The sequence below is a fragment of the Cavia porcellus genome, unplaced genomic scaffold, assembly GCF_034190915.1.
Source record: "Cavia porcellus strain 051 isolate PalLab524CR breed Dunkin Hartley unplaced genomic scaffold, mCavPor4.1 scaffold_15, whole genome shotgun sequence".
Lineage (NCBI taxonomy): Eukaryota > Metazoa > Chordata > Mammalia > Rodentia > Caviidae > Cavia > Cavia porcellus.
Window position 1 is genome coordinate 70,878,205 of NW_026947498.1, and position 15,427 is coordinate 70,893,631.

General features: G+C 41.7%; 1 protein-coding gene across 4 annotated transcripts in view; it reads left to right on the forward strand.

The window, feature by feature from the left end:
- Nucleotides 1-15,427, forward strand: part of Kalrn (kalirin RhoGEF kinase) — a 581,802-nt gene that overhangs the window by 387,402 nt on the left and 178,973 nt on the right. For 2 of the 4 annotated variants that reach the window (XM_063225110.1, XM_063225111.1), the window contains exon 34: nt 8,519-9,940. The exons of the other annotated variants lie outside the window; for them this stretch is intronic. In XM_063225110.1, the coding sequence (XP_063081180.1) occupies nt 8,519-8,581 (63 nt within the window). In that variant the 3' untranslated portion in view covers nt 8,582-9,940. Of the gene's footprint in view, nt 1-8,518; nt 9,941-15,427 lie in introns of those variants that run through there. 4 annotated transcript variants of the gene reach the window in all.

Consider the following 15,427-nt stretch of genomic DNA (forward strand, 5'->3'; position numbering starts at 1 on the left):
GAACAAAAAAAGCTAGGAAAGCCAGAGCTGACAGAGGAGCTGAAAGTCCAGCTCATCGCGCACAGCATTTTGTACCAATGTTTCTTGTGCCTATAACCCTCAGTAATTATATAAATATCTGTATGATTACGTGACCAAACTTTAGGTCTGTTAAGACAAACATATCTGCTTTATACCCTGACATAACGAAAGCTAACAAAACACTGGCTCATAGTAGGTATTTGATAAGTATATGTTAAGTGAACAGTTAACAAATAAACACAAGGTAATGCTTTTAGAATTGTGGGCTAAGGGTGGGGGATTTAGCTCAGCAGCATAAGTCTGCCTGACAAGTGTTTTGAGGTTGTGAGTTCAATCTCTGGTACCAAAAAAAAAAAAAAAAAAAGAATTGTGTTCTAGAGTGATCTAGAAATTGAAAAAATATATAATTAAGGAAATCAAAGTCTGTACTTTGAGAAGACCAGAGATAGTTTATCATCAGATTTTAGCAGACTATAGAATTTGTCACAGTAGCGTTGATGTTAAGAATGTGGAGGAAGCTTATTCCAAACTTTGAGGTTGAAGCTGTTAGAAAGGGAAATGTAAGGTGTGTTTGGGACACGGAAAGGCTGTGCTGCTGGTTAAAGCTTGAAGTTTGTACAGTTACTGTAGAAAATGAATGATTGGCTGAGCCGGAGCATGGCAGATGCTGAACACCATCAAAAGACCTTAGACTGTATTAAAAATCAGCCAAGGAGACCCGAGGGGTTTTGCTTTGTGTTGTCTCTTAGCATGACGGTTGTAGAGTGACTTTGTCCTCCCCTTGAAACACACTGTCCTTTCATGCGCTCATGCTGAAGATCCGTAAGAGTCTGGGCTGAGCCCATCCGCAGTGCCCCGAGGCTCGCCTCTGTCACCACCGCCAGTACCCCACCTGTTAACCACGCACCTGGGCACACACTTCCGCTTTCTTCGCCACCTAGTACCTGTGTGTTAGCTCTCACTCCCAGTGAGGAGTGTGCCTGAATTTCTGATTCTTTTTCCTTTAGCTCGTCCCCTCATCTAGCACAGTAGTTTATAGTCCTTCACTTCTGGCCTGCATAGCAAAACTCCCATGGTCCTATCCCTAAAGTGGCTTGATTCCTGATGACACTCTCCCATTCATTCATCCTCTACACTATCTCTGAGTACCTACAGTGGGCAGGTAGTATTCTCCATGGAAATACAAGAGTAGGACAGAGCAGGCAGCCTCCAGCCGTGTGAACACTGTGCTGTCCTGAACATAAAGCCAGAGGACAGCAAAGCGAGCGCCACTGCCACTAGAGTTTCCCGTTGCTTTTCCCTCATTATCAGTTTCAGAAAATTCTTCTCTTTTCTTTGAAATCTGATGCAACTTCCCTATTGGGGCAGAAGCAATATAATTTTCCCAGATGTTCAAGTTTGTCTCCGTGGATAGATCATTGGCTTCGTCTCTGATGACCATTTACTGTCAAGTAGTGACCTCAACTCCCTCAGAGTTTCACCCTGTGGGCAGGCTTTTGATACCCCTTGCTTAAATTCTTTCTACACAGTTGGGCATGGTGGCACACACCTTTAATCCCCACACACTTGGGAGGCTGAGCCAGGAGGATTGCTACTAATTCAAGGCCAGCCTGAACCACATAGTGAGAACCTGTCTCAAAGAAAAAATCTTCCTGCAGCCTCCCCATTAGTCTCCCAGTAATCTGGGATTTTGCCTCTGCCTTTTCTGCTGATACCAAACTCATCTTCCTAAAACATTCAGTATTTCACTGGTTGGTCAAAAGCCTTTAATGTCTATTTTATTTATGAGAAAGTATAAACCCAGCTCCAAAAATACATATGTAGTTTCCCCTCCTAACGCGTGACCATCAAAGACCCTCATCTGTTATATTCCCTTTAGTGTTCCACGTTAGATTGACTCACATAAAGTTGACACTTTTTGGTTCTAAAATCACTAAATATTGGCAATTTATATATTTCAAGTTAACTGCTCGTCAGCGAATTCATTGCCTTGTGGGTCTTTCTCACACGTTGCATTGTGAGTCTCCTGGCAGGTACAGATGGTTTAATGATGCTGATGTCTTTACTGTTTACTGTCAGCCTTGTTTCTGCTGCTTCCATCTTCTGTGCTACTCAGAGACCTTGACCGTCCCACCACTGCCAGCTTTGTTCACATCTCTTTTATTATTTCTGGAAATGCTCAATACCTCTCCCGTCCCTACTTCCACTGAACCTGTATATGCCAGTATTGCCTCTCCCTCCTCAGAAATGAAGTATATGCCTTCATATTTGAGGTGCACATGCATTTTACTTTGTATTGACGACATTTTGTAGCATAAAGATACTCTGAACAATGAGCCGAGCAATCTCTTTCTGGCCGTTTACCCTGGCACCTGATGCCTTTCATCCAGCTGTCTATGCCGTAACTGCACTGCTCTCTGCTCAGTAGAACTGAAGCTAAATCTATCACCTTGTACCCTCAAGATCCCTTTGCATCTCCACCTGAAGCCCCATGGCTCTTCCTCATCATCTGAGCCTCAGAAAGATCCCCAAGTACCTTTCCATGGGATCACACATCCCTCAGCCTAGCTTCCTGCTGTTCTGGAATATGTAAAGTCTGATCCTGGGACTTCAGGAGGCAAAGAATGCTTCTGAAACACAGTAACATTTCCTAGGAGGTAAGATTTCCTAAAGACCCAGCCCTTTGGCTTCTGCTTCTGAAAGCCCTGTCTTCCCCCACCCACCCACCCCCCAGGTCCCTAGCTATCCCTGTAAGCTTCTCCTGTCACTTATGTATTCTGGTATATTCCAATATCTTCACTGCAAGATAATGATCTTTCAACTCATAATATCTTTTGTGTTCCTACCTATATTGCCTTACTTTGTGTCCAAAATTATTTCCCTGTCCTGATAGATATGGTTCTGGCCTCAGAAAGCAGAATGCATCTCCTTCCTTGTTGGAATGATTTCTAGAGTTCCCTCCCTGAGTTCTTTGTGAGACAATATCTTCTTCCAGTTTACTATTGTTTCCCAAGAATGAGTTTTTGTTTCAGCAACTGAATCTATAGTTTACACTTGATACTTGTGTTAGCTGTAACACACAGAGATAAAATTTGGTATTCACATACAGTGCTAAAAATAATTGAATGACATGTTTTATGTGTGTATCTTCTAGTTGTGTATATTTATGAATTTGTCTGTAAATGTGTTTCTCAGATACTCTCAAAGAGGTTCTTGTCTGTGTGGTTTGGGAAGAGGGCTATCTGATTTTCCTTGGCTCACGACATAAATTAGTAAGTGTTGTGCTCCAAAAGCTCATAACTGATTGACATGGGCAAAGAGTTTATGTGACCTGTAGCCTAATATTACTTTTCTTTTCTCTCTCAACATAAAGACTAACATTGCTGTTAAACATAAAAGGGAAAAATGTATGTGTATATATGTGTATCTATGCTTATGTGTGCATATACACATATATATGTATATGCATTTGTATGTGCATATATGTATATATGGGAGAAATATACCAAATATAAATTGTGGTAATTTCTGGTCATTGACATTTCCAGATCTCTACATATGACACATTATTTTTATTAACGACAAAATACTGATATTTTTTGAAGACAAGTTTAGTAGATGGTAGGTGAGACCTACATTTTGCATCAACCAGGTGTGCCCAGTAGGAAACATGACCTCCTTCATTTTGGTACCTTGAGATTCAAGACACTGACTGGAGAGTGAGTTGGGCTGACTTATAGACAGCCAAGGGTTATAAGGTGAGGAAATGGCAACTTTGTTTGATTGTGAAGGTCAGAAGCCTTGGAATATGAAAGAAAAACAGGAAACTCCAGCAGGCTAGTGGTGGGGTAAGAGGGAGCTGATATATTTAAGGTTTCCCCTACCTCCTGAAAAGGTGGGGGAAAGCCAGAAACGTACTCTGAAATTCATGAGGATTTTTCACAAAGGAATATGCCATGGGAGAGAGAGAGAGGAACTATGTTTGGTTTTCTCTGGTGATTCTGGAAGGAAGGATTTCCAAAGTGACTCCAGGGAGAATGCTGAGCCCTGCTAAGAGGCACAGGGGCTCCCTCGTAAGAGCCCAGTAACCATTGCAGGGCTCACACAGGAAGCAGTTATTCCATCACAAGCTCAAGACCTCTTTCTACCGTCCCCACGTCCTCTTCATCCACAGTTAAGGATGAAAGGGAAGTTTTCTAACAGTGTATTACCAATCTTTCTGAACTAGGAAGAACAAAAAAAAAAAAATTACAGGAAACAAATGCTTTCAAAGATATCCGGCCGACACACCCAGTTTAGAGTTGTCTCAGGGGGTTCCCTAAGCCCAGGGAGAAAAGGAAAGATGAGACACAGGGCAAGTGAGTAGCTTCTAGCTGTGGCTCATTTCCTTGTGAGGGGTGTGCTTGCGGGGGAGTGGTCACAGTGTCTGGCCTGTCCCTGGGGAAGCAGTCTAAGAGATGACATAGCTCTGTGCCCGCCCTCAGAGGCCTTCTTGATCCTTCCCGCCCTGCTCAGCCTGTCACCCATTATTCATCCCCTCCTCACAGGAAGGGGGTCTGCATGAGGAGCAAAGGCATGGCTAGCTCCCAAGGGACCTTCAGGCACAGTAGAATGCATGAAAGAACAAATAAGTTTCAAAAACCAATACTTGAAAAGAACCGATCTGAAAATATGTTTCATGGTGTTGATGCCTTCTGTCTGTGCACTGCTCAGTACTACTGCTGTATACCTTCATTTTTTTAATTCTGAGGGCTAGCTCAAGAATCTCAAGTCTGGGCTCTGGTCTGAAACTGGAGGTCGAGAGAGGCTCCTATAAACCAGTTAATATGCAGCCCGCAGTGTTTCCCGTGTTTAATGGAGGAACACAGTGCACACAAGGTGCCCAGCAAGGACCAAATCCCCTTCCTGTTTAATAGGAGAGATACAGTCCTTTCACTGAGAACTCCCTACTGTAAGTAGGCAGGTAAAGAAAACACACAGGCTTCCGACAAGAAAGCCATCCAGAACACACACACGCACAGCTGTCAACTGCCTTGCTCACTGGGCCTTAACCCAAGACTAACACTTCACATTTGCTCTCTTGATCCTCACAACAGTTCTACAAGGTAAGTATCATTTTCTCATTCTTCAGATGACAGATTTTACAGGAAAATGTCACGTAGCAAGATTCAATAGTGTATCCAAGGTCACATGGCCATAAAAAGCAGAGCTGAGGCTTGAACCCAGATCTTTGAGGTCCCCTTATGCACAGTGCCTTCAACTGGCAACATACAGGCAACATTCTGCTTTTAAGCAAAAACACACAGAGCACAATTTTGGCTTAAACAGTATAAACTTTATCATTTCTCCCTTCTAACCAACTGAATGAAATATAGCTGAGTTTACTAACCCAGAACAGCGCATGTTCTGTGTATTGTGTATATCAGCTGCTCACCATCTTCTGTACCTCATGGAGCATGGCATAAGCTGGGATTTAGAGGAGGCTGCTTATTGTGTCTTAGTCATGGGAGTAGCAATTTTGGCACATCCTTCCCTCTGTGGACTCCTAATCTGTCAGAATAAAACATTGGGAACAGTCAACTGAAGATTTTCTTAAAAATGTGTTGCAAAACAGCTGCCTCAAAGTCCTTGTGGAAAAAGAGAGGGTATAAATTTATCATATAATAAATATAATCCCCATTTTTGGCTATTTTCATTACATTAGACATACAGTGGTATCCTCTGTGTACCCAGGAACTGCAGAACATCTTAATATAGTCCAGGAGCTCTTACTATAAGAATCCAGTATGAGAATGGGGCCTTGTTGTGTAAGTTGAAAGATCATATGAAGAGGTATACACCTGAATGTGGGGGAGGTAGGGCAATCTCAACATAGCCTGGGAGAGAAGGGAAGAAGAGAGGAGAGCAAGAGAGGAGAGGAGAGGAAGAAAAAGAAAAGAAAAAACAAAGAATCCTAGGGAGGTCTGGTTAATAAAAACCACTGTTCTTTACAGTGATTCTCGCCGATTCTTGCCCTTGATGGAAGACGCCAAAACCAAGTGCTCTGGACAGTGTGTGCTAGAAGATGTGAGATGTAGTCAAATGCTACAACTCAGGTTTTCCAGGGCTGAGGTGGTTGAGTTGTAGAAAAGACTCTTCTGCACTGAGGGTTCCAAACCAGAGGATTCTTAGAACTCCCAGGGAAATATTTCCAAAATTTGATAGTGAGCTTTATGCTGGCCTATGGAATCAGGAAGCCAAAGGTGATTGATTTGCAATGAGATGTATGCGTGAACTCTAAACTGAGAGCAGTTTTCTAATTTAAAAAAATTAGCATTTCACAAACACGCAGTGATCTCTTTCACACACTTCCAGTTGAACTTTTTCGAGCAGTCCTTTCCTTAGGCCAGATTTTTTAAAATGAAATCATGAATGACTATCATTTTAATATTAAGAACTATGCAGTAATATTAACTTCTGAAGTACTAACTGGGCACTATATAATCTTGGCTTCCTATGTTAAGATGTATGTGATTTCTTACCACCTTAGAGAACAAGTGTTCAGTTCACCTCTGTGGGTTATTTTCTTGGGTACTTCATGCATCAAACCATCATCAGACTTGCAGGGACAGAGATAAACACAACTTGAGATTTATAAGAATATATGAAATTTTCTGTAAGACCTGATGAATATGTGTGGTCAAGTGACCCTAACTAGTTCAAGGTAGATCCTCAGGGATAAGATAATCTTTATGCGAGGGACACTCTCTAAGACCTTTGTAAATCAATCATCATACAATATGTACCAAACATCATTTAGCTGATGAACTCTCTTTTAGATGAGATAAATGCACCGTGGTTAAGAACCCTCAAAAAAACCTCCATTCTGGTCTGTTACCTTCCTCCACTTAACAGTTGTATGTACTCTGCAGGACATCTCCAGATCTCAGTCTGTAGAATGAAGGCAATGGTATTCCTCACTCCATAGGGCGTGAAGTGATACATGTACACAGTCAGCAGTTTGGCTGTCATGTGGTAATAAATATTAGGTATTGATAATGGTGAAAAATATTTTAAAACTTTTCTCCCTTTGAGAATTCTAGCAACTATATATACAGCAGAATGCCAATTGAATATTTATAAAACGATTGAATCTTCCCATTAACACAAAATCTATAGACCTTATAACACATAAACTAACCTAAGAATGACAGTGATTTATGGTGTGAAGGACTAGCTAATCAAATGAGCCACCGCCCTGTACTGGGTTAGTGTGACATTTTACAAAGGAAATGTGATTTAAAATTCAGGGGCTCCGTCTGCCCTGATGAAATGAGTCAGTTGGTGGCATTCAGGTGCCTGGTCCTGAGTTACTTCACACACCCATGTGTATAGCTCCTGTCTCCCTTCAGAATCCCTTCTCCTTTCTGAATCCTAGGTGTACTGAATTTTCCGTGAAGCTCAGGGTAATTACCATCGCACCTTGTTGTTGAAATGTTTCTGTGATAAATGAACAGATTTTGCATGGCTGAAATTCTTACCAAGAATTTCAGACTGATTTTCTCATCTCTCTGTGGCAAGTAAGATGAAGCCTTTAACATCACAGAACTGAATCCCAGTCAAATGTGAGATCATACTCTGATTTACCCTCAACTTTTGTTTTGGCTGAGAGCCATCGCCATTTAGAATAGTTCACACCTCCAAAGGGTCCTAGAAATTGACTTTCTTTGAAAGTCATTATTTTTCTAAGAAAAATAATGATTCATGCCTTCAGAAGGTGTAAACCACACTGGGATATGGAGGCTGCATCTCCACATAGATCCCACTCTGGCTCACCTGCTGAGTCCTCTCTTTCTCTGCCAGCCTGGCTGTCTGATTACCCCTCATCATGGCCCCTGGTAGCACCTGAATCATAAATTTCATGTCTGTTACTGCCAAACATCTGCTACATAAATGAATGAACCTTTCTCAGTTTCTTTCCCCCAACTGAATGTTATGGCAAGACTTGTTAATGGAGCTTGGGGACCTTAAAAGAGTTTAAGCAAGAAAACATAATGGAGTGTATGTATGATATAGGTATTAAGGGTCACGTAGAACCTTCTGTTGAATGCCTCCCTGTTCATACTGTTTCTGGCTCTGCTCCTGCCTATGTGTCTGGGACACTGGGAAGCCACTGAAGGACTGGTCCTCGGGGATCTAACAGGCTGGAGGATACAATTTGGGTGCTGAGAAAGTTAGAAGCAGCCAATCACTGATTATCATATGGACCCTAGACCTGGTTGGCTCCTTCTGAACCTTCAAACCAAAATGTGTCTTCTGGAACACTCTTCTTCCCCCATATTTTCTTTAAAAAGAATGATTGTGTGCTTTCCAGGTTGTATTCTGTACACTGGGTTACTTGAAATACAGTAGGGTGCACTGATGATTTAACTGTGTTTTCTATAAAGGGCTTTGGGATCTCATGCAGATTTTTGCGAAGTCATATTCAAATCACAGAGCCCAGCCCTTTTCTTAACAGGATGGCAACCTTGTTCCTCGGTGGCACCTGGGACCTGGAGATCCTTTCTCCACTTACGTTTAGCGCGCAACCTGGGACTTGTCCCTGCAGCTCACCGGGTTAGCCGTGGCGCCGTTGGGACCTCCCACCAGGACTCCAGTCACCCACTTCTCTTGAGACTGCTCTGGCAGGGCTGGTGTGGGGTGCAGCCTTTGCTCAGAGGGCAACATGTTCCAAGCAAACTCTGCCCACCTGGGCCATGGGCTCACCCTTTGGGCCTCCCTGCTTCTCTCCTGGGTGCAATCTGAGGTTTCCAAGGTTCTCTCTCTAAAGTCTAAAATGGTGGGGCACTAGGGGCCTGTGAGAGGCCCCATGGCCCAGTGTACTCGTCAGCTTATAATGTGAACACCAGGTACCCCAGATCCTTGCTGCCCTACAAGTTTGCACCATGAATGGACAGGTTTGTCTCTCTAATTCTTCACCAGGTTAAATATTTGAATCAACAGTAGCCCCAAATTTAGACACACCCACCATACTCCTCTAGCTTGTCTCCCCATATCATGACAAACAGGGAAGAAGAAGGGGTGATTTCTGATAGAGAAGATAGACATTAACTCTGGCCCTTCCCAAACATTGACAATAGCCACTCCCCCAACAAATCTTCTGTTTCTTCAGCATCCCTGGTTTTGGTCATGCTTTCCCAGCTTCTCTCTCTCCTTACTCCCTTCTGAGGACTCCAGGGCAAAAACCATTCTTCCTGGCCTGTATTTGGTTCAAATTGTCCTCTTGAGGGTGGTCAGAAGTGTAAGAAGATATTAGAAACAAAACAGACTGGCCACATATTGATAAGTGTTGAAACTAGATAATAGGTACACGCATGTTCACCGTAGCATTCTCCCCCTCTTTTATATATGTTTGCAGTTTTTCATAATAAAAGATTTTTAAAGTCCTCTAACTTCCACAACACTCAAGAGAGAACCCCATCCCCTAGTGCAGTTTCACAAAAACCCCACACCAAGACAGGAGGCACAGATGATTCCATTTCATATATAAACTCATTTTCTAACCTTTTTTTAAGGCCCACTAAAAAACAGGCTAAATCTTATTTCTAAGAGGTCCTGAAGTTGGGCTCACTTCCCAGGCTGGGTTATGGGGGTGGGTAGGGGAAAGGGTTCCTTAAAAGTTTACATTTCTATGTATCTCACAATCTTATTGTGAGGATGTGACTTGTTCAGTGTTCTGAACTTTGTGAAGGATACATGCTCTCAAGGCAAAGTGTCATTCTCTGGAATTGCACCTGGCTCAGGAAAGGACTGTCTTTGTACTTGAATATAAATTCGATGAAGAACCTTAACACGGGCATTTGCATGACTGGGAATTGCTGCTGTCTTTTTTCCATATGTCACTTTCTTGAATGTGTTCTAATAAAATGATTCTAAAGCAGGCTGTTGATATACAGTGATTTATAAATACTTTCTGTTGAGTGCCGAGGCCCCTAATTCTCTGCCAAAAACCTACCCATCCCACTTTCCGGAAAGATCTGTCAAACTTGGGACAGATGCACTGAGCATGTGTCTGGCATGATGGTGGCACCACTGCAATTGCAGTCACTAATAAGGAGCATACCAACCACAGAGATTTATCTTCTGTTGCCTAGCAACCAAATTTGTTTTCCAGCATAAAGATGATCATATATAAATATATGAGTGGAAGGATGGTCGAGGGGGCAGAACAGATGTGTACCTCATTCTACCAGAGAGGGAGAGAGGGAATAAAGTGCAAGGTGCAAGGAGAGACCAAGGCAGCCAAAGAGACACCAGCCGAGTTTAAACTCATTCTGTGCCATGACAGGTCTCAGCATCTTCAAATGATAATCAGTTGTTAATTTTTATTTTCAAGATTGTACCTTTTGCTATCAAGCCATAGTAAGTTATAAATCCTGTTAGGCAAATGGGTATATTTCCAAAGGTGGATATTTTGAGATACACTTTTTATCTCAATTCTTATACCCCATTAGCCAGCACTGGTTAGGGAACTCCCATAAGCTAGTAACAAACTTAGGTCAGTCCTTTAGTAAAGAAGGCACTGTTAAAAACCTGGTGGCTTAAAAGCTGGTGAAAGGGAAGGCAGAAGCACACAAGGAGGCTTCCGTTGCCTTAACACTTTCTCACGTCAGATACTAGGAAGTTATCGTCGACATTTTCTAAAAGATGAGTCTAAAGCTAAAAGGAAAATGTGAACAATGCAACAAGAAAAATAACAGATGCCTGGTTCATATTCAGGCCTTCCATGCCAAATGTATGCTTCGCACTCCTGTGGGCTGGTGGCCCGGGTGCCCGCCTCCAGCTCTCTGCATCCCTCCCTGTGTTGTCCACATTGGTAAGCGCTCCAGCTTCTCTGTGCCCTCAGGGTGCAGCCAGCAGACAGCTCTTCCTTTTGTGGTTGAAGAGCTCTCCCAGCGCAGTCTTGCAACATATATTCACATATCTGGCACTTGGTTGTATAAGCTCTCAGACTGATGGGGCTATAGCCATCGGGTAGTTTTCATTAGGATTTGTTTACTCGGGAGATATTTATAGAGAGCGTTTAAGTGCTGGGAATTATGAATTAGATGAAAAAGCAGTCCCTGCTCTCATCCCACATAAAACGTTACATAATAACCACTGACAGGGGCCATGAAGTCAGTGAGATGAAACTGAGACCCAGAAATGCTGTTTGCCCTCGCAGCTTGCCAAGACCATATTGCAGGTTAGGGCAGAAGAGAGCCTAGAGCTCAAAACTCCTGATTTTTATTCTTACAATACCTTTTCCTCCACTATGTCATATTTTCTATTGCATAGCTATAGACTTTTGCCCAACCCTAACCAGTCATATAAATATGTTGATCAGTCAGGATAGTATTCCCATTTCTAGCAAGCAAACAAAAAACAGAATATATTTTGAACTAAATCCCTGAGGTTGTTCTGATGAAACCCAGGTTTGCAGACTTAACTCAGAGCTCACAGTGAAAACAGAGAAAAGCAAAGCTCCCGTTCTGTAAGCATGCGGCCTGATGAGCAGGTGTACAGATGCTTCCGTGTTTTGATCTGGCTAGAATATTTCTTCATCTTCCAGACCTATCAGTTATTTACTCATTCACTCATTAATTCAACAAACATTAATTGAGTGTATCCTAGCTGCTAAGCACAGTTCTCAGAGCTAAGGACACAGCAACAAGGCACAAAATAAACCACCTTTGTGGATCATACATTCTTGCGAGGAGGAACACACAATAAATAACAAGTAGATATCACAGCATTTTAGGAGGTGATAAATGCTGCAAAGCAAAATAAATCAAGAAAGGAAGATAGAGCAGGCTGGAGGTAGAGGTGCGTTTTTAATTAGAGTGCTAAGAAAAAGACCTCCCTGACAAAGTGAGGTATTGGGTCATCATTTTATATACATACATATATACACATGCATACATATTTGAATAATATACATGTAAAGGAACAAATCAATGATAAAATGATTTCCTCTTCGTAGGTGTGACAAACAGTACATTTAACAAGGTTTAACATGTGACGCTGGCCCAGCTCTGAATAGCTAGCAGTATAGTATGATTTGAAAGGTTTTCAAACTTACCTTCTCTGGCAGGTCCCAGTGCGCAGTTCCTAATTTTCTCTTTTCTCCTTTGGGCAAAAGCACTGTTTCTCAAATTTGAGTATACATCAGAATCACCTGGAGATCTTGACAAAACACAGATTGCTGGATCCCATTCCCAGAGTTTATGCTTCAGTATGTCTGGGCTGGACACACAAATTTGCTTTTCTTACAAATTCCTAGATAACACTAGTGTTTCTGGGGCAGAATCCACACTGCAAACATCACTAAGTCACCATAGCTAGAAAGTTCCTGTTAAAATGAAACTACAACATGAGAATGATGTGCTATTCACTGGGATGCATGAATAATATCAATGTAACTATCAGTGCAGTGCAAAATCCTTAAGGAATGAAACTATTTATTAACGGGGTAGCGTTCAGAAGCCACAGCCCAAGACCCCAAGCAAGGAGGAGGTAAAGCAAGGAACATGTCCAGAAAAAGAAGTACAAACAATCCTTCCTTTTATACGTTCCATAGCTGTTTTGATATCACAAAGTCTTTCTGCCCACTAATTTCATCTTAACCATTTAGCTGTTCAGTAGGCAGAACACATGTCACAGTCACAATTTACAGATAGGAGAAATCGAACATGAAAAGGTTATGTGGCTTCCCATGGACCATCAAATCTAAGAACTCCAGTTGCCTTGCTCTTAGCTTGGTGATCTTCATTAACACTCTTTATGACACTAGCGAGAGCAGAGTCCTGGGTTACTGAAATCTGGGACATGTAGGTGCTGTCTTGCCTTTCGTTGTGTTCAAAATCCCACTTACTGCAAGTAGGTTATCCACATGAGTGATTAACTATGGTGATTAACTGCATGGAGTTCCTCTGGCACAAGCACATTTCTCCTCTTCTCCTACCAGGTATTATACAGAGAAAATGCCAACTCATTGTATTATTAGGCTCAGCTAGAACTATTCATTATGAGAGCAAACCTGCTAGGGAAAAACACACATAATACTTTCCAAAGCCAAATAGAAATGACATTTTGATTATATATACCATTGCTTTCATTCCATTAGTGGAGATAATTGAAAGTTTGCTGTATCTCTAAAACACACAACAAAATGACAGTGGATTCTGCTAAATCCGATAACCGAGAAATCACATTCTAGAGTATTTAAATATACCCTCTCCCCAAGAAAAAGTGAAAAGAATAAGATTGTCATTCTCAAGACTTGCTTGTGAGGTCTTCTATTGCCTTTCATTGATGGGGAACCTGTGCGTCTCAAGGAGCTTCCTTCCTTCTGTTTTTTGACGTCTTTTACCATCTATGAGCCCATGGTTTTAGAAGTTTAATGTGTAGAATTCCCCCGCATTTCTCTCCCACTGATACTCTGCACATATTACCACTAGGACCATGCAATTATTCAATAAACATAGGTTAAGCACTTGCTATGCATTAGACCCTGTCCGATGGATTAGAAATAATTCTATCCTCAAAGAACATGTCATATAGTAGAGTTGCTCTCTAAATCACACAGAAATAATCCACATTCAGTTATATTCTAGATGGGAATTATAGTCCATGGGAGCTGCTCCTCATTTTCATTCTTTGTACTTGCTATATGCACTCATCATTTAGCTGAGCTTCAACATAAAATGGGACACAGTTAGAAAAGAGGACATAGCTGGAGAAGAGAATGGTGGAATGAGGAGCTCTATCCTAGAGTTCTGGGCCCATGCGGAGATAAGCATATATTAGCAGTCCAAAAGCAAGGTAAACAAGGATGTAGTCTAGGATCTCACATCTACTATATATACTTAGATTTCACATGTGACTGTGTAAAATTGAATAAATCTTGGATGATCAGAAATTCCATATTGGTAAAAGATCCAAACGTGCATTTACTAAGTTTTAAACTCCATGGTGTGCATGAAGAAATTCTTTAAAAAATATAATTCATGCCAACTGCCACACAGGGACTGAGCCTATAAGAAAATAGTCTGGATTGAAGGGAAGAGAGCAGAATAGAAGAGATTCAGCTAGCTTGGTTAGTGTTAGAGAACATCAGAAGGGGTTCAGACCATGATCCAATAACGTGGGAGCATGTGCATGTGTGCATGTGTGTACCAAAATATATATGCATAGCACAAATGTCGAGGGCTGGCAATAGTGATTTTAGGTCTTTTAGACAAATTGCAAATCCATACTCTAGGAAGGAGGACAAGTTGAGAAAGCCAAAACTGTAGACAAATGCAAAGGACAAGTGGCTTATATTGGCCACCTGAATGTATCACAGCTTCATGTTTCTCAGCAGCTCAAAGGGGCTTCCTTGACTCTGACACCATTCTGCCTATATTTGGGTTTCGTGACTTAAGGAATCACAAGTCAGGGGTTCAAAAAAGATATATAGCTGGTTCTTAGATCTGTCCTTAAATCCTGTTTTCACTAGTTCTGCAAACCTGTCCTGACTCTGGAGGGAAATTTCTCAGCACCAGTGTGTGTCAGATCTTACTCATGATGACCAAGAGTACTAGCAGCATAATTTTCCATCCATGCCAAAGCCATGGGTGAGTTTGGACATGAATAATGATAGCAAGAGAGTCAGAAATAGTGCTAAGTAGGGAGTTTGTATGTATTTGTCTTTGAGTTTCTGGGATGATGGAATAAGGAGTGTAATTTCTATTTGTAAGGATGTCCAAGGATCTTGGTGGCCTGTCACGGTGACCTTTACATTGTCCTTCTACCCAAGCACAATGTGGAGTTTTCTGGTAGAGACAGAGTGAGTTCTGCTGGGTGGTGGTTATAGGTTAAGGGAAAAACAAGGATGGACTGGAGTTTAAACATATTTCATATAGAAGTATAGTTTAGGTTGTATCTGCATGGCACTCTGTACATTTCTCTAGTATCTCATAGATTCATGAGGACTTGTGTGGGTGATTTGACCGTGAAAGGAGTAAACTAGTGTTAAAATGGACTTCTACCATCGTGTTCTCTAAGGCCAACCAGAAGTTAGCAATGGACGTAGAAATCTTTGTACTGTTCCATCGCTCCCTATGTTCCCATTTGGTATTGATGATTCTGACATGTTGCTTTATTTTTTGGTATTTACAAAACTATTCAACCCATCGACTTGTAGGAAAGCTATAGTATATAAGCCAGGATGTCATCAGGATCTAGATACTGTCCCTGTCATGCCAGGCCACACAAGCAGTCTTAGGGATGGAATAAAGTCCCTAAATAAAGAGACCCTTGCAGTGTCCAATTGCTTAGCTGGTGATGCAGAATAAAAATGATGACATTTCAGCAGGCTAAATGGGTGTGTGCCATCTAGGAGAGG